This window comes from Pseudonaja textilis, chromosome Z, assembly GCF_049901715.1.
Source record: "Pseudonaja textilis isolate UNSWEBS1 chromosome Z, rPseTex1.2, whole genome shotgun sequence".
Classification (NCBI taxonomy): domain Eukaryota; kingdom Metazoa; phylum Chordata; class Lepidosauria; order Squamata; family Elapidae; genus Pseudonaja; species Pseudonaja textilis.
In genome coordinates this window covers 76518890-76539026 of record NC_142008.1, presented here as the reverse complement: position 1 = coordinate 76539026, position 20137 = coordinate 76518890, and the positions used below count along the sequence as shown (strand labels likewise).

Sequence of the window (20137 nt, the reverse complement as noted above, 5' to 3'; positions counted from 1 at the left end):
AAATTGAGAGTACCACCAAGCCACACCATTTATGTATTGATGACTATAAGTAGAATAAATAAAAAACTTGATTAAAAAAAGAGATTAACCTTTTTCCTTCCAAAAAAGGTGAATCGGGAAATTATCCCATCAATAAAGACAGGATTAAACATCACCAAGGACAGAATTAAACTTCACCAAAAACTATCATCTTGGTTCCTTGTCATTAAAAAGTTTCTTTTTGCAGCTATGCTTCATTATTCAATTATTTCTTCAAAGTGCTGATCATTGCATGTTGGCTGGAAGTATTTCCAGGGGAGTATTTCCTCCCAACAGCAGTGTAAAAAGCTTAAAACAACCCTTCTCTTTTAAGAAAGTACCAGGAAAGAAAAAAAAACTCCTTCAGAGACAGTAAGTCTAGGCATACTGCCAAGAATGTAATAAGGACAGAGGTAGTATTCAGCAGATTCTGACCAGTTCTGGAGAATGGTAGTGGAAATTTTGAGTAGTTTAGAGAACCAGAAAATACCACCTCTGACTGGAGATTTTACAGTATCCTTCCCCTGCCACGCCCACCAAGCCATGCCCACAGAACCGTTAGTAAAAAAAATTTGAATCCCACCACTGAATATGGATGGAAAAAAACAAACGGAGATTTCTTCTAACAACTGGTTCTCCGAACTGATTAGAAAGTTAACAAGGGGTTCTATAAAACCGGTCAGAACCGGTAGAATCCCAGCCCTGGTTCTCCTCACTCCTGCCTATGGCAATTCAAAAGCGGGCCAGGAATGCTTTACGAGTTGACCTGTGGTGGCATACAAAATTAAATAAAAACTAATGAAGAGCAATTGAACTTGTTTGTGTAGGAAAAGGCTTTGCCTCAGCATTACTCATTGGTCATTTTTTAATGTCAGCTACTGTGCAGTATCTTCCTCAGATTTGTCGGGGGGGCTCCATAATTCTATATTTTAGGTTAGTTTTAATAAGAATAAAGTGTTTTAGTGATATTTTCTACGTATTTATTTTTGGATATTCTGGATATTTGAACATTATTTTCTTTTCTTCTTTCTGCTGGTTATTGACCACAAAAATGTTATTTGTATGAATCCTTTTCAGTAATAGGTATGATGTGAACTTTCTAGAACTTCGCTGATAAAGTTTCAAAAATGATATTTTGCCTAAACATTTTTAGGTCATAATCCAGTTCTGACATTTACAAGAAGGGCCTCAGTTCAGATGGAGATTGAATGAGTATTCTACAGAAGGAGAAAAAGTTAAAACACTGCAGAGAGAAACATTAATATTTTAATAATAATTTTGGGCAAGGTACAGTATTAAGGACTATTTGTGGAGGGAACAAAGTTGTTATGAGAGGCCATTTCATTCAATACAATCATTTAAAAAGGAGAAGTCAAGAAAGATGCAAAATATGAACTTTAAAAGAATTTGATTTACTCCAAAATTTTATATTAAATTAAATTACTATGCCAACAACAATGAATACTTCAGCTTCAACCATAACAGCACAAAAGCAAACAATAGATACAAACTCAAGGTTAATCGCGCCAAACTTGATTGCAGGAAATACGACTTCAGCAACAGAGTGGTCAATGTCTGGAATACTCCACCTGACTCTGTGGGTTTTTTTCCCCAAACCCCAAAAACTTTAACCTTAGAGTGTCTACTATTGAATATTATTGAATATTTACAATACCATAATGAGAAACAGTCAGCTTTAATGTTCTTAGATACAGAGAAGGCTTTTGACATAAAGTGCTGGAAGAAATGGACTTCGGAGAGAACTTTATTTAAGGGGTCAAAGCTGTTTATATGACACAGCAAGCAAAAATTATCAATGGCGATTTAACTAATTCATGTATGAGAAAAGTATGTCCCTTGTCTCCTTTGTTGTTTATTTGGGGTTGGAAACTTTCAATAAAATATTAGGCAAAATGAGAAAATAACAGGTATCAAGAAGGAAGTTTATAAATTGAGGGCATTTGCTGATGATTTGGTTATAATCTTGCAAAGACCCCAAAATAATATAATACATTTAATGAGGAAAGTAAATGAGTTTGGGGTTTTAGTAGATTCTAAAATAAACAAAAAGAAAATAACAATGCTTTCTAAGAATATGATCTCATAAGAGTGTGATATGTTGACTAAAAAGTCTGGTTTTAGAGTGGAGAAAAAGGTGAAATATTTGGGGGTCTTACTGATAAAGACAAAACTATTTCAAAATAATTATGTGGCTCTCTGGAATAATATTAAAGAGAACTTATTAAAATGGGATAAATTGCATTTATTATTATTGGGTAACATTTCTGTAATTAAATGAATGTCTTACCAAAGGTGCTTTTTGTGTTTCAGACATTACCAATACTTGCAACTGACACTCCATTTAAAAAAATGGCAAAATAATATTTCTAAGTTTATATGACAAGGAAAAAAAAACCAAGAATCAGATATAAACATGTTATATATTACATGTTAAATATATATTACATGTTATAGATATATTACATGTTAAAGAAAGAGGGGTTTGGGGTTTACCAGATTTGAAACTGTATTTATATTGTATGTTGTTATTTGATGTGGTGCAGCTAAAAGAATGGGTGAATCTTCAGAATAAGAGACTACTAGATTTTAGAAGGTGATGAATTAAGATTTGGATGGCACAGTTACCTATGGTATGATAAAGTTAAAGTAAATGTTGATTTCAATAACAATTTGTTAAGCATGCCATTCTAAGAGTTTAGAATAAATATAAAACAAGGTTTTCTCAAAGATGCATCTTTGAGTGTTCCCCATAAAGTTTTTTTTTTTAGAAAAGAAATAGTAACAAAGTGGGACTGGTGGATATATGGTAAAATAATATATTGTAATTTTGGTGATCCTATTCTCAAATCTAAGGAAGAGCTAGAATCAGGACATATCTGCCACTGGTTTACATATTTACAACGAAAACAAATTTAAATTAGACAAAAAGAGTTATAGATTTGACTTTGTCTAGCATTTCACTTATTTTTATAGCAGTGGCATCAATATACTATTTGTGCTTCATAAATAAATAACTGGAAAACATATTGACTTACCCAGGCAACCCTCCGGCTTCCATTACATTAGCAAGAGTCACATCATTTGACCAAACATCATACTGCCATTTTCGAAGACCCAGAACTCCACAAAGAACCCTTCCAGTGTGCAAACCAACTCTCATATTGAGATCTACTTCAGTGGCTTCAGCTACTGATCTGAAATATAGAAAAATTAGAATATTATTTATCAAAAGATTATCTTGTTTACCCTCCCCTCATAAAATCAAATATTTAAAAACTTCAGTATTGTTACTTCAGATACTACTTGGGTTACAATGGCAATTGGGACCAGAATTTCCATTATTATGTAATGTTTAGTCATAAAGCCTGAAGTAATGTGACTACATTGCTTAGCTATAGCAAATCATGCAATTCTGGATAACACTGAAATCCCAGGACTCCACAGGTTGTTGTATGAAATAGTTAATCCAAATGTATAAGTGAAAACCCAAATATATTATTGAAAATTTTATTGATCATTTACATTGATAGCATTAATGAAGCTGTATTAGATCAAGTGATAGATGCAGACATTATACCAAGAATTCAGTATAAGATTAAATCCTTAAACCTGGGACAATGTCGGTTTTGCTTAGAATTTTCCACAGCCATGTTCTGTGGCATAGAGAAGAGATTTTATTGCACTAATTCAAAAAGATAAGCCATACCCACTATGGTACAAGCAGTCCTTGAGTTAAAACCGTAAGTGAACCTGGCAATTACAGTTTAAGTTGTCAAGGTCGTAAAGCAGATCACCATGTGACCTGACTTGACTTGTTCCGGGATCCAATTCAACATGCTTATTATCAAATAATGGGCAATGAAGAGGAGCACGCAGCCATGGGAATGATAAATGCCCTGAAAGCTGTCCCTTTGTTTTTCAATTGACTTTAAATAGTGGTTTTAGTTATCCTTGTCTGTTTTAAAATGTTAATGTACCCTTATGTACCTTTTTCATGCTTTATTATTTTATTTTATACTGCCCAGATTCCCTCTGTGATGAAGATGGGTGGTTCCAAAATTTGATGAATAAAATAAATATGTAGTGTTTATAGCAAAACAATGGAATGTATTACATTTCCAAATATTTCTTAGCTATGTAACAAAAACATTTTACTTACTGAAGAAAAACCATGGAATTTCTTGTGAGCTCCAATAAATTGTCTCACATTCTTCAACCCTGCTTTTTAAATAGTATCATTTACCTACTTGCAAGTTAGTAGGAATTTCAATCAAATCTTTTCATTTTCAAGTACAAAGTGTAATAATACTCAGCTATGATTATGTGTACTGTGAATCAATACTCCCAAGCAATGGAGAGATAGATATGAGAGTTGCAATCCAATGCAATCATGTTGAACCCATGACAATATTGCATTTTCCTCCCCCCATGCCCCTTATTTTCCAGTAGATAGCCTTATTCTGTACTATTTGAAGTAAAATTCTATCAGCTTTTGAGAAATATCTTGCTTACACAAATTTTGCAAATACCTCTTTTAATTCTAGTCTAAGTGCACCTATTAGCAAGGGCATTTTATTAATGTTTTCCTTACAATCTTCACTTTGGTATTGTCACCTGGCAAATATGCACTCAGTTAACATTCAAATATATTTATTTAATTTTTGCTTGCTTTTGTTCAATTTTTGCTAAAATTGATTTATTTTCAGATACAACTTCCATGCAGTGCTTCCATTGACAAGCATTTGCTTATTTTGCATACGATCCTAATTTACTTATTTTTCTTATATCAGAAATTTATGCATATTTATCTTAGATTGTTATGACAGCTGACAAAAATGGAATGTTCATGTCAGAGATAAATTGCAGAGACCACCATGCAATATTTAAATGTAATAAATTACTGTCTTATAGTTTTTATGTAACTAAGCAAACATGGCCCACAGAAAAATAATGTTATAAATAATTGTTTTCAAAGATTACAAATAAAAAGACATTATTCTGAAAAGACATTAATCTACCTTTGTTTCTATGTTAGACTGAGTATTAATTTTATGACAAATTTAAAAAAATCCTTATACTGTTCCTCTGAACAGTTTTCTATGAAAAGTTAATCCTTAGGGCTGAGGAATCACAAATGCACAACAGTTCTCAGCTAAACAAAGGAGGATGAAGTTTTAAACTCTGCTATTTCTTGCTGATGAAAATGAGAACTGTTTTTTCCAGAAGATAAATTCAGTGGATATTTAGTCTTTTAAATCCCCCATCATCCCCAAAACATACTGTTCTACCAAAATAAATTTCTTGGAAGAATTTGGGTCTTTAGAGCAGGACGTTTTCACAACTTGAGACTCACAAAGCTGAAAGTAGGCATTCAGTTACATCAGTTTTTCAATGGCTGAACATTATCCAGACCTGTTCTGTATTCAACATTGAATAATGCTGAAGCCTAAAGTAATGAGAGGATCTTACTCCTGCTTTTATCATTTTTGCTCTATTCAGAAACTTTTCTTAAAATGATTAAATGATTGAATTTTTTTTGCCTAAAATACTGTACATTACATTAAGCATGTAAAGAAGAGGTGGTATTCAGCAGGTTCTGACCAGTTCTGGAGAACCAGTAGTGGAGCTTTTGAGTAGCTTGGAGAACCAGCAAATACCACCTCTGGCTGAAGATTTTACAATATCCTTCCCCTGCCATGCCCACCAAGCCATGCCCACAGAACTTGTAGTAAAAATTTTTGAATCCCACCACTGATGTAAAGTACTTACGTGATGGTGTCAATCATATCCAATCCCATTTCAACACAGCAATGAGCATGATCAGTTTTGGGCTGAGTCAATCCTGATACACAATAGTAACAATCCCCGAGGATCTTTATCCTTCTGCAATGGTTTTCCTTTAATGAACAAAAGACAGGGAAAGGAGTAAAATTAGCTTAATTGAACACGTTTCTATAATAACTAACTTTAATTATCTAACACTATTGCCTTAGTTGTATCACAGCCATCTCTTTTATGAAGTCTTGGTTTATTAATTGCTTCATTTTGATGATTCATTTTAATGTTTCATTTTGAAATAATCTCACTTAGTATACATAGAAATGTTATGTGTCCTTAAACATCTGTTTCTGCAGTTCTATATATCTGCATTCTATAACTCTTGGTTTTGCTTTGTTTTCTTGTAGTTTCAGCTGCTGTTATATATAAAGCTTGGTGACAAGGAAGAAGATGATATATCAAGTTAGTCTACACTGAGTTTAACGTGTGATGCCCATAATTACCAAATCTAACATTACATTAGAATCAATCAATGGAATACATCTGACTGCCTATGAGGATGGCAAATTAATTGTTATAAAATAAATCAATCATTTCTTAGTGTACTTTAGAGAATTGGGATTGACTCTTTTAAATGTTTTCTAATGAGGAATGGGAAACTATTGCACTCTCCTAGCACATGAGCACTCATTATGAACTAAGATGGAAACATCTGCTTAAGAATTTTGCCAACAGTCGTGAGTTATTTCCTTTGAAACTGATAAGGACTTCATAATCAGGAAAATACCTAGCAAATTGCTAATTTGGGATATAAAAGAAATCTTTCTGAAAATTTTATACTCTCTCCATCCATTTGTCCAAACACCTTGCAAGCTATCCTATCTGTGCAGCTATCAGCCAGTAGCCTGGACAGGTATGGACTGCTGACTTTCCAAAATTAATTGCAATAAAGGAAATTACAGTAGGAAATCAGCAAGCTGTAATGGATTGCTGAGAAAAAAAAGATCTACTGTTTTCTTCTTTTGTTTACTGAACAAGTAGATTGTGGTAGTAGATTTTCCCCATTCCAGGATCCTGTTCAAAATCATAGAGGTTTAGCTAATTTAAAGTACTTGTTAGGTAACAAAGTTTAAAATTCACTTTTTTCATATTTGAAAAATATGAGAGGAGTATATAGGCAGGTCAATGGGGAAAGATCAGTTACTTCTTCAGAATTGCTGGGTATAAGAGAGGAATAGTTGGCTTATGCATGTGATGAGGCTCAATACCCAACTAGCAACTTGCACAGAAAAATTACATATCCATATCAGAATAAGAGTTGGAAGGAACCTTGGAAATATTGTAGGCAAACCTCCTGCTGAAGCAGGAGATCCATTACCATTTCAGACAAATAACTGTCCAATTTCTTCTCAAAAACCTCCAATGATGGAGCACCTACAACTTCTGAAGGTAAACTATTCAACTGATTGATTGTTCTTTGTGTCAGGAAATTTCTCCTTATTTCTAGACTGGATCTCTCCTTGATCAGAGGAGATTTCCGGTGGTGATGCCTTGGTGAAAGGGTGAAGGGAGAGTGGTCTCCATCTCTGGATCCCGTTTCTTTCACTTTTTGGGACCTTTCGGGGCATGAGGAGCCTGGAGAGCCAAGCGGAGAACAGGGGAAGCCTGGAAGACAGCGAGGCAAAACGCGATCGCCAGCCGGCAAGAAGGGAAACCCCTGAAAACCCAAAGTGAAAGTGTCTGTCATTTTATTATGGCAGACCCGAGGCTATGGCTGAACCGTGAATGAGGAGGAAGTGAGAAGATTATCAACAGAAAGTGTCGTTGAAGTTAAAATCCCAAAGTTGCAACTGTGATGATTTGCCAAAAGTAAGTTTGAACTTGTTTCCGAGGAAAAAAGAGCTCCAGTGAGGGGGGATAACCCCATAGTACAGGCAGCGGGACAGGAAGAAAGAACTGTGATTCAGCACTTTTTACAAACAGAAAGAGACTGAAGGAGAGGGGGTATACGTTGGAAGTGAATAGTTCTAGGAAGCTGAAAGGTGGAGATTGAAATAAGATGAGAACTGGTGGGAGAAGAAAATCCAGGGAAGCCAGAAAAGGAGGTGGCAAAAAGTAGGTGATAAGGGAGAGACAATTGACTTCTCTCTGCTTTTTTGACAGAGGGCGATTATGAGACCAATGTGGCGAGTGGAGAAGGAGAAAGTGAAATCCAATCGGGATGTGAGAGTGATACAAAGGAAAGAAAAGAAAGTCTTGGAAGGAAGGAGGAGGTGAAGTAGAAGTGGAGAGACGTTGAAAGGATCAGAAGGAAAGTTGGGACGACGGAGGTGAGAAAGGAGAGACATGGAGAAAGGAATGACTGAGCAATTTTCAAGCAGAAGGAGATGGCAGGACATTAATGGGAGTGGAGAAGAAAAAAAATTGGTGGAGAGTGGGCTGAAAGAGACGACGAAGGAGGATCGGAAAGAAAAGGAAGAGGTGTTAGGGATACACCCCTAGCAAGAATCTGCAGGGCAGTCAGGCAGGCAGGCAAAATATGTGAGATATCGTGTTGTGTAGCTTACACTCAGTAAAAGCAGATACAGTGCCAATTAAAGTAGTTTTATTCCAGCAAGAGTTAAAACATAGTCAAAACAGTCCATATATCATACACTTAGTTCAGTCCGTCCAGGGATTTATTCATTTGCAAATTCCAATGTCGAAAATGAGAGGTCGGTACACTTACAAAATAACAGTCCAGTAATTTATCTCCTCGCAGTAGAGAGAGATATGCAACAAACTCAGAAACTCCTCTCTACCGTCTGCAACTCCAGTAATTGCCAGCAAAGCGTCAGGGAATCGTCAGCGTCTCATCAGCGTCTCTTGCTCCCTCTTATGGTGGTTTCACACACTTTTAAAAATTACATGCTTTGCATTTAAAGTAACACACACTTTAAACTAAGAATCATAGCTTATATATATATTATCTTACCCAAACTAGTTAGGTGAACTAATGCTATACCTAACATTCTCCCCTTTTGGGTAATATAATAATATATATAGCTATTTACAATCTTAACCCATAGTCATCACAACTCTCTTTGTGTTTCACTGCACCTTGGGCTTTTGTAAACTGATCAGCAATATTTTGCTCAGTCATACAATATTCCAATCTTATTAAACCATCTTTTACAGATTGTCTTACATTCAGATATCTAAGATCTGTATACTTAGATCTCGTTTTTACAGCAATATTTGTAGCCATCTGTATGGCTGCTTGACTGTCCTCATACACAACAATGGAATCATTAACAGTTAATCCCATATTCAACAACAACTGTTTATACAGAATTAAATCAGTACATAATAAAGATAGACATGAAAATTCTGCTTCCATTGTGGACATACTTATGTGTTGCTGTCTAATTGACCTCCAACCAATTAATGCTTTTCCTAATAGTATAGCCATTCCAGAAGTTGATTTCCTAGTGTTTATATCTGTTGCAAAACTTGCATCAGCATATGCACTTAAAATCAAATCATCTTTTAGCTCCAAATACAATGCATAGTGCATTGTCCTTTTAAGATATCTTAAGATACGTTTAGCTGCTTGCCAATGTCGTTCATTGGGTTCAGCGTTGAAACGAGCCAATTGATTAATGCTATAGGCAATATCTGGCCTTGACCAATTACTAATGTATGATAGACTACCAATTAACGACTGATAGATAGTCTTATCGAATTTTGAACTCTGAGCATCAGTCCGGCAAAATTCCTGACTCATTGGAGTTTTTGCTGGTTTACAAAGTTCCATCTTATATGTTTTTAGTAATTGATAAATCTTATCCTCTTGAGATATCTTATAGCCACGATTGGTTTTATTTATTGACAATCCGAGATACTGTTTTATCTCTCCTAATTGCTTTAATTTTATCCTCTTACCTAATAATATTATTTCAGTAGCTTCATTATTAGTTTTTGTAATTAAAGCAATATCATCTGTAAACAACAATAATAATGATACTATTCCACCATTTTTCTCTCTTTTGAATAAACATGGATCAGCTAAACCTGCTTTAAACCCTATATTGTTTAACTCCTTAACAATATATTGGTTCCATTCATAACCAGATTGTTTTAATCCATAGAGACTCTTTTTAAGTTTCCAACAGTCATTATTAGTTTTATCATCCTTAATCCCTACAGGTTTCTTTAGGTATATAGTGTGCTGCAATGGTGCGTGCAGATAGGCAGTTTCTACATCTAAATGATTTATGATATAGTTTTTCTTAGCTGCCCACACTAAAGCTACTCTCAAGGTTGTTGCTTTTAAACTCGGTGCAAACACTTCATCATAATCACATGCAGTTTGAGTAAATCCTTGAGCTACCAACCTAGCCTTATGGGTAACAGTCCCATTTGTACCTGTTTTTAATTTAAATATCCATTTGCATCCAATGGACTTTTCACCTGGAGGTAATCTTACATTCTCATAGACTCCCATCTGTTTTAGTGAATTCAGTTCCTTTTGCATTGCTGTATGCCAGTTCTCCTGATCCTTTGCAGGATACAATTTCTAATTGATTATCATTTAACACATACAATTCACCTTTTAAAGTTGCAGTCACTTTTTTACCTTCTTTTTCTATTATGCAGTTTTCTCCTCTAAAGGTAACTACATAACCTAGTTTAATCAAAACTCTAACTGAAAGTAAATTAAACTTAAGTTGTGGTACATATAACATTTTACATTTTCCTTTATGCAAGGACAATATGCAGTACCTTCAGCTTTTGCTTTCAGTTTCCAGCCATTAGGTAATGATATCTGCTGTGAACTCATGGACATCTTAATAAATCTTTTCTTATCTTTCATTATGCAGTGCGATGCTCCACTATCTACCACCCAAAAATTATTATTGTTCACAGTTTGGTTGCTATACATGGCTAACTCTAAGCATTTTTTATCCTTTTGATGCCTTTTTTGCATTCTGGCTGGCATTTTGGCTTTTTCTTTCTTGCAGAATCTAGCCAAATGTCCTTTTCTTCCACAATTAAAACATTTTCTAATTGTGTAGGCTGACGAAGATAATTCCTCTTCTTGTGGCTGTTCCCTTCTGAGTTGATCCCTTTCAAGCCTTCTCTGGCTTCTTCAATTAATCTGCCAGTAATGTCAGTTAATGTGAGGTTTTCCTTTGGCAGCACTTCCAATGAAGTTACATAATCGTCATAACTCTGATCCAATGAAGACAAAATTATATAAACCTGATGCAGTTCAGTGAAGATAAGCTCTTTTTCATGCAGCTCCTGAAAAATGCTCTTCATAGTGTTTATATGAGTCAACATGTCTCCATTCTTTTGAAGATGTGTTCTAAACAGCTTCCGTGTAAGATTTATATGAGCTCCTACACTGTCTCGAACATAAATCTTCTTTAAATTCTCCCAGCACTTAGCAGCTGTTTCTTCTCCATGAATATGGACAAGCTGCTGGTCACAGAGTGTCAGTCCTATTATACAGAGAGCTTGTTCATTTTTTAGTTTCCATTCTTGTAACTTCTGGGCATCATTTTCATCCTCTGGATCCCAAGCATCTACCTCTGGTGGGTTTTGTATTATATTCCACAAACCTTCTCTGCGTAGAAGTAGGCTGCATTTCATAGACCATGAAACATAGTTTGTTCCATCCAGTTTGGATATTAGAGACGAACTTGGTAAATTGACTTGTGCCATCTTTCTCTGGATATTAAAACTATAATTAAACACAGCTGTCTGTTTACAGTATTGTGTAACTACACAAACTCTCACTTTATATAAGCCTGTTATATCCTGGTTAGTCTGACTGTGCAGCTGGGCCCATAACCAGTGTTAGGGATACACCCCTAGCAAGAATCTGCAGGGCAGTCAGGCAGGCAGGCAAAATATGTGAGATATCGTGTTGTGTAGCTTACACTCAGTAAAAGCAGATACAGTGCCAATTAAAGTAGTTTTATTCCAGCAAGAGTTAAAACATAGTCAAAACAGTCCATATATCATACACTTAGTTCAGTCCGTCCAGGGATTATTCATTTGCAAATTCCAATGTCGAAAATGAGAGGTCGGTACACTTACAAAATAACAGTCCGGTAATTTATCTCCTTGCAGTAGAGAGAGATATGCAACAAACTCAGAAACTCCTCTCTACCGTCTGCAACTCCAGTAATTGCCAGCAAAGCGTCAGGGAATCGTCAGCGTCTCATCAGCGTCTCTTGCTCCCTCTTATGGTGGTTTCACACCGCACCCAAAATTACATGCTTTGCATTTAAAGTAACACACACTTTAAACTAAGAATCATAGCTTATATATATATTATCTTACCCAAACTAGTTAGGTGAACTAATGCTATACCTAACAAGAGGTATTAGTGAAGTCATAAAGAAAAAGACTTGGAGGGAGTAGTAGAAAGACAAAGCGAAAGAGAGGAGAGTGGAAAACAGTTTGGACTGAGATGGTGAGATTGTAGAGAAAAGAAAAGGAAATCTTTGAGTGAGGTGTATGAACTGTAAACTTTAAAGATAACAAAATAGGCTGGTATTGAAATATTAGTTTGATTTATATGATCTGTATGACTTGTATGATTTGAATGTGTTTGTGTATTAGAGCACTCTCTTAAAGAGATTGTGAGTATAAGAAATAAAAAAGGAGGCTTTCTCCTTTAATTTGAAATAACTTGATGGTATAGTTATCTTGACTAAATAGGATTATTGGGTTAAGGAACATAGTGATAAATAATCTTAGAGTAGGATGTTATATATTTAAGAAGAATATATATTGTTGTGAGTATAGAGAATCTAAACCTTGACCCCTCTTTTATTGTATAAAGGAGAAACTACAATACATTGTGTATAAATAGAAATAGAAAAGGGGTGTTTGAGTAAGATATATAGAGATACATGCAGATATAGATCTTTCATTTGACAAATATCTGACTACTAGATTACTGATCTAAGTTAAAAGTGAATTAAGAAACTAAAAAGGGGGGCTTTTTGTCTTTCCTCCTCTATTGGGGTGATATTTGAGGTTATAATTACTTTGATTAAGTATTGTGTATTGAACTAAGGAAATATAGTGATAAATAAGTTTTGATTACAATTTTAAGAGATTAAGACGAGTGTATATCTAGGTGATTATATATAAACAGTAATTAGATTCCCCCTTTTATTATAGATAAAAAGAAAAAAAGAATAAATTTAATATTTTGTGCTTAAGGAAAGGCAGGAGGGCTTTGTCTGAGTAGAATATTGTTAGATATATATAGTGATATTGACTTTGAGATAGAAAAAGGGATAACAAGTAGTGCTAATTCTATATAATTATAATAAAGAGACTTGAAAAGAAGAAGGAATAAATTGAAAGTAAGGGATTAGTTTAAAATATATTGTAAAGGAGATAATAAAATAGGTAGAAATAAACAGAACTTGAAAATAAGACAAGTGCCATGACATCAGCCTGGAGAACGGCAAAGAAGACAACATCTAGTCCAACATTGACAATTACATCAACAGCCAGTCAAAAGGCAATTGAGGGAATATCAGGGGCAGAAAAACAAACTGTAGCCAATAAGAAAACAATACAGGCTTCGCTAATGACCATTCAAGAAACCATGCTTAAAATGCAAAAACAGGTAAAAACACAAGAGAATATTTCACAAAATCATATGGAATTGAAAGGCAATATTAATAAATTAGAAGACAAAGTTGATACTATACAGCAAACAATGCAAAAGAATGAACAGAAACTAGAAGAGGTGGAACTTAGAACAGTACAAAATGAAAAGAAACTGGAACTAATGGACAACAGGACGATGACAATAAACAAAAGATTAGAAGAACAGATTATCCACCTACAGATGGACCACGCTGCCTATTATTTGAGGTTTCAAAATATCATTGAAAGTAGAAATGAAGATCTGAATGTGCTTATGGCAGAATTACTTGTGCCAGCTTTACAAAGGGAGACCCAAGAGATCCTGCTAGAAATTGACGAGACCTATACAGTTCAAACGAGTTACGCTTGACGTAACAGGTTACCCAGGGAAGTCCACATGAGATTTGCCAGGAAACAAGTACATGACATAATATACAAGATAACACGAGATGAACCGTTGGTTTATAAAGATAAAGAAGCAGGTTCCCAAGAAGGTGTGTGAACAGAGAAAAGACTGTAAGTTTTTGGCAACACAACTTATCCAGAAGAACATAATGTTTCAATGGTTAATTCCAGAAGGCTTGTTGGCAGGAAAAGACGATCAGGATAGATAACTTAGACAAGGCACAAGATTTCTATGAGCAGATTGGAGGAACAGAAGAAGAAAACAGAGGTAGAGAGGAGCTAGAGACAGAAAGCCAAGAAGAACAACAACAACAAAATATAGGAGGTCTAGAACAAGAAGGAGAGAACAAGGAGGAGACGGAAGGAAGAAGATTAAGAACATGCCTGCAAAGAGAGACTAGAATTAACAGAAGACAGATAATATCCCACAAGTAGAAAAACGGAAACGGAAACGAAGCTATTATCATTAAACATAAATGGTCTAAACTCATCCATTAAAAGGAAACAGATACAGATCTTGATTAGCCAAACAGAAATTAGAAATAGTATGCCTGCAAGAAGTCCATATTAAAAAACGATTTTGGAAATATTTAGAATATCCTAAATTAGGAAGGTTATCTGTAGCCCTGGCAGATCAAAAACAGAAAGGGATAGCGTTATATGTTAAAAAAGAAATTAAGGCAGTAGAAAAATATGTAGATCCACAAGGGAGAATTTTGATACTTGAACTAGAATTAGGGTACAAGCCAATGTTATTAGTTACAGTTATGCGCCGAATGACAACCAAAGTCAATTCTATAAGGATTTACATGAGAAAATTGTTGAGATGGGACAAGATAATGTATGCATTCTGGCAGATCTTAATGTGATAGTAGATATAAGGAAGGATTATTTTAGTAATGCAAAGAACAAAAAGAAAAGGAAAATTTTGCCGAGATCCTTTTTCTATATAACACAGGAACTAAATTTGATAGATCAATGGAGGAGAATAAATTTGGGGGAAAAAGAATTCACGTTCTACTCTAACCCCCACAAATCGTGGTCTAGATTAGACATGGCCTGGTTGAATGCAGAACTACGAAACCAACTAGATACAATAGAGGTTATGACAAATGTATGGGCTGATCATAACCCATTAAAAATAATTTGGAAAGGAAGGAAAAGGAAGAGTAGAAGGTGGACACTTAATCCCCAAATTTTAAAGGAGAAAGATTTTGTAGAGAAAATTAAGAAAGAAATGGAACTTTTTTAAAGGAAAATACAGTGGAGCAAACATCATTAGAGAATATATGGGATACAGCAAAGGCAGTCTTGAGGGGGCTGGTAACAGCATATACAGCGAAAAGGAATAAGGAAAGATGGCAAAATCAGAATAAATTACAGGAGGAGATTAAAAACCTAGGAAGTAGATTACAAAAAAACCCCCACAAGATGAAAAATTGAGGAGAGATGATTCTTACTAGGCATAAATTGAACATTATAAATCAGGAAGAGAGAGTTAAAGAAGTGAAAAGGGCAAAACAGAATTTTTTCAAACATGCAAATAAACCAGGGAGGTGGTTAGTCCATAAATTAAGATTAGGAAGAGAAAGAAGGTTGATACAAGAATTGGAGGATGATGAATGAAAATCAGAATATCGAATGACTGAGAAAAAGAAAATAGTACAAAAATATTTTGAACAACTATGTAGGGAGGATGGAATAAACCCTGAGAATATAGAACAATATTTGAAAAGGAAAGGTCTCCCAGAAATTAGAGAGCAACAGAAAGAGATATTAAATAAAGAAAGAACAGTGATGGAATTGAAAAGGGTGGTTGAAAGGTAGAAAGATAATAAGATGCCAGGGCTGGATAGTCTTCCAGCGGAATTGTATAAATGTATTTATGAATGTCTTCAACCAGTGATGTTAGATGTATACAATGAGGTATTACACTTTGCCAAATTACCCAATTCATGGAGAGAAGCAAGGGTGGAATTCTACCGGTTCGCACCTATTCTCTAATTAGAAGAAATTACTGGCCTAATCCTGTAATGAAGGCAGGAAGGAAACATTCTGGTGTTGCTTACAGAAACTGCCTCTCTGTTAACCCTTATTACATTCTTGGCAGGACTAGACTTCCTGTCACTAGAACTTCTCTGGAGTTTTTTCCCCCTCCTTTGCTGGTACTTTGCTTGTGTGGAGTGACCATTCAAAGTTACAATGGCACTTTAAAAAGTGACTTATGACCATTTTTCACACTTACAACTGTTGCAGCATCCCTGCAGTCACAAGAGGCCAGGTGAGGAGATGCCTGCCTTGATATGAGTGATATTGTGTTGGCCATGCCCAGTCAATCACATGATCACCAAGCCATACCCATCAACAAAGCCACGCCCACAGAACTGGTTGTTAAAAAATTTGAATCCCACCCCTGGAGAGAAGCAAATATTTCACTAATTCCTAAAGAAGATTTAGATCACAGATTAAAAATTATAGACCAATCTCACTCCTGAATGTAGACTATAAAATATTTGCAACAATAATGTTGAAAAGACTAAAAATTATATTAAATGAACTTATTCATATTGACCAGAACGGTTTTCTACCTTCTAGGCAGATAAGGAACTAGATTACTCTAGTATTTAATGGGGTGAAAATTAATTTTTTCCAATGAGAGGTTCTAAAAATATATATTTGTTCACCAAGAATTCAAATTGCTGTTATTCTTGCAATTGCACATTTAGGTTGGATGGTAAATCCACATCTGATCATATACCCCACAAAAATCTCTTGTAACCCAAATACTGTTAACTTTATCTTCTCAAAATTGTACCTTGAGCTACAAAAATTAAAGTTTTTTTCGGCATGAATCTAGCTAAGCAGAAAAGTCCATGGAATGATAAACTAACATCAGAAAGCAATTATCTGATGTTATAAAATGTTTAAGCAAGTTTCATCAATTTTTGTTTTGATTCATTCTTCGATATCAGCCGCTGATATAACTAACCCTCATGTTTCTGCCTCTGTGACCTATTTCACATATTTCTTTATTGATTGGCATGATAGTGAAACTGTGGTACTTGCATTCGTTCATCAATGATCTCCTTTATTTCCACTGTAGTTAGTTTGCATGTCAAAGGTGGCTCATCTACACCTTCAGATCAGTCAATCACTTCCAGCAGAGTAGATGTTCTGGTGTTGGTTAAAGGCATTTTTCTTACAGAAAAATCTCTCAGCACATCATTGTCTGCACCCCTCCAGTCAATGATCCAGCTCTCCTCTCTTGAATGTCATCTGAACACAAAAGTTTCTGGGTTATCATTTTACTAAAAACGTACCATGTTTTTAGTTTTAAATTCCATGGTTGGCAAAGTAGCTTCTACTATAGCCTTCTTTTGCAGTCTGACTTGCTGCAGTTGGAACAATACAAGATGCGGGACTTCAAGCCAGGAATATTTTACTTTGATATTGATTAGAGTAGTAGTAGTACAAACCAATGATGTATTCAACCATCATTTTTAAGTTTTGAAGTGTTTTGCCTTTAAAGCCATGTTTTGAAACCCGTATTTGACAAAGCCTATTTGCAGTTGTTAACCAGCATGAATGGCTTCTGGGGCCAATTTTTAGAAGAGCCAGATCTGTAGGAAGTTCTCCTGTCCTTATTGCCTGTATGATCCTATATCCATAGGCTTGATCAGTAGAGACATCCTTTAGAATATTGCTGCTCAGTAAAATGAGAGGCTCACCAACTGAAATTCTGGTAAATGAAGGATCAATGTCAAGTTCTGTTGCAATGTCTAGCATGTTGCCAGTTTTACCTACCCATTTGTTGTTAGACAAGGTCTTCCCACCCAATTTTATGATTAAGAAGTAATTCCTTTGTGTGGAATGCACACACCAACCAGATCAACATCTGGTCAAGCTTGGCCTCTACCCAGTGCATGGCACCACCTTCACAGCCAGTACTGACATTTGTAGAATCTCCTCAACTGGCCTTCAAGCTTTTCTTAATGCCTTTCTTCTTTATGAAATACACTGGATTATCTGCAATCAGGTTTTCTTGTTTTTGAGCCTTTCTCTGAAACGATAAAAATATCTTCCATCCATCTCATTGAACATAATGTTTTTCTTTAAAAAAAATTGTCTTATTTAAAAAAAAATTACAAATCTCTATTTACATTAACAGCATTTGTGTCGTTATTAATACATTCATCTCCTTTTATACCTAAACTTCAATTCTTATTTCTATCTTCCACCCATTTGTACTACTTATCCCAAATCGCATAATATCTGAATTATCTTTGCCTTTTAGTTCCGCTGTGAATTTATCCATTTCCACACAGTCTATTATTTTTTGTATCACGTCTTCTTCAGATGGTATCTTTTCTTTTTTCGATCTCTGTACAAAGGCTATTCTCACCACCATTATTATATGTATAATGATGTATTGGATGACCTTGCTAAATTTTCCCTTGAATAATGTTCTTCTTTAATAGTACTAGGGAATTACTTTCCTCTGCCAAGAGATATGTTTTTGACTTGATCCCATTTCTCTTGAATCTTGTTCAAGATTATCATTCATGAATTTACAACAGGGGTCACAATAGAACTGTTTGCTCATTCCCACTTTTCAAGCACTTTTTGATTTATGTCTCTTACAAGACTGGTTTGCTGGGTAGTTTCCAGTATCATCGCTACTCTATATCCCCTACATCTTCTTTTTAATAATTTAAATCCCTCTAGCTACACATTCCAGTCATGAGTTTTATGCCATCAAGTTTTGATAATGACAACAATATCATATTTGGATTTCAAGTTCCTGCTATTTGTTCCTCATACTTTGATCATTGGTGAACAGGCATTAGATTTCTTTTTGACTGAATCTGTGTTGCTTTCTTCATCACCTGTTTTGTGTCCGAGTTCCCTTTCTTTCTTAACACTTAGATGATTGCCCTGAGGTTTGTAATTGGAATAGCTTCTAAATCTCTCCCCACTTCCCCTCCAGTTTTAGTTTAAAGACCTTCAGATAAGGGAAGTCAGTTAGTTTCTAAAAGTCATTCTTCCAGGTTCTTGTTATATCCCATCCCTTAAGCAAGTGCTTTACTTCCATGGTTCTTTCATTTCTTCATTAGATGCCTACTTTTTGTTGGAAGTATAGAAGAAAAAGACCACCTGTGTCCCCCTATCTTTGGCTTTCATGTACAGCCTCTTGGTATTGTTGTCAGGGATTTTGTCATCTCAGCTATCCCCATGGGGAAGAGGAGTAAGGGATAATAAACCTATGACAAGATATACAACTTCAAAAGTAGTATGACCAGATATTATGGGATGGAACCTAATATGTCATTATGATGCTTTGCTTTTTGTTTTCCTTCTCAAGTCTTTCTCCATATTCAAAATATCTTTTTTCCTAAGGAATTCTCTTAATACATTTTCTCTTATATTCCATGATTCCTCTGAAAACATGGTCCAATGCACAACAAAATTGTGGCAGCTCACAACATACAATTATCAACAGTTGGATTGTTGCATATTTGAAAAGAGAAAGGGAACTAATAAAGTTTTTTAATTTTGGAACTTAAATTAGTTGATTCTATTATTTAATCCATTGTTTAGTATGTGGATTTCATTCTGAAAGCTTATTGAGGGCTCTTTAAGGAAGAAAGATGAACCATGCCTTTAAACAAAGAAATCAATCTCTTCTCCCAGCAATCTCTTTGTTAGCTCATAGCCAGAATTGTGAAGTGAGCGGACAGTTCAATATAGTTTCCAAATATGCAGCATATCTGTGCAGCTTCAATGCTTTTCTTCTCAACTGGGGTAGAATCTATTGGTTATAGAAGTGTATGAGATGAAAAATGCAGATAGACAATGGTGAAGAAATGGATATCATGGATTAGAAATACAGCATTGGGACCCTAGGGGTTAAAAAGTAAATGTTCTTAACCTGTAAATTAAGACAGAATGCCAGAAGAATGACAAATGTTATACAGCATACACTTAAGAATGAGAATCACATGAATAAGAAAAGAATAGGGAGAAGTAGAGATATCAGATATCAGAATGTAACTGGTTAATTTCCGATATACACACGTACCAAATATTATCTTTTACAATAAGTAACTTTGCAGAAAACAAAGGAAAAAGAAATAACATACCAAGAAATTAAAAGCATCATTTAAGAAAGAAAAAGGCTATAATTTACTTTAACAACAATTACTATACTTTTTTATAATTTAGGCGGACATATGTCATCCAGAAGATAAATAAT

The 20137-nt window shown here is 34.9% G+C and overlaps 1 protein-coding gene across 1 annotated transcript in view; it reads right to left on the bottom strand.

Annotated features, from left to right (window-relative positions):
• ADCY1 (adenylate cyclase 1) overlaps positions 1-20137 on the bottom strand; it is a 251325-nt gene that overhangs the window by 60809 nt on the left and 170379 nt on the right. The window contains exons 5-6 of the mRNA XM_026702318.2: positions 5809-5936; positions 3075-3233 (exon numbers count right to left, since the gene is read on the bottom strand). Of these exons, the coding sequence (XP_026558103.1) occupies positions 3075-3233; positions 5809-5936 (287 nt within the window). The remainder of the gene's footprint in view (positions 1-3074; positions 3234-5808; positions 5937-20137) is intronic.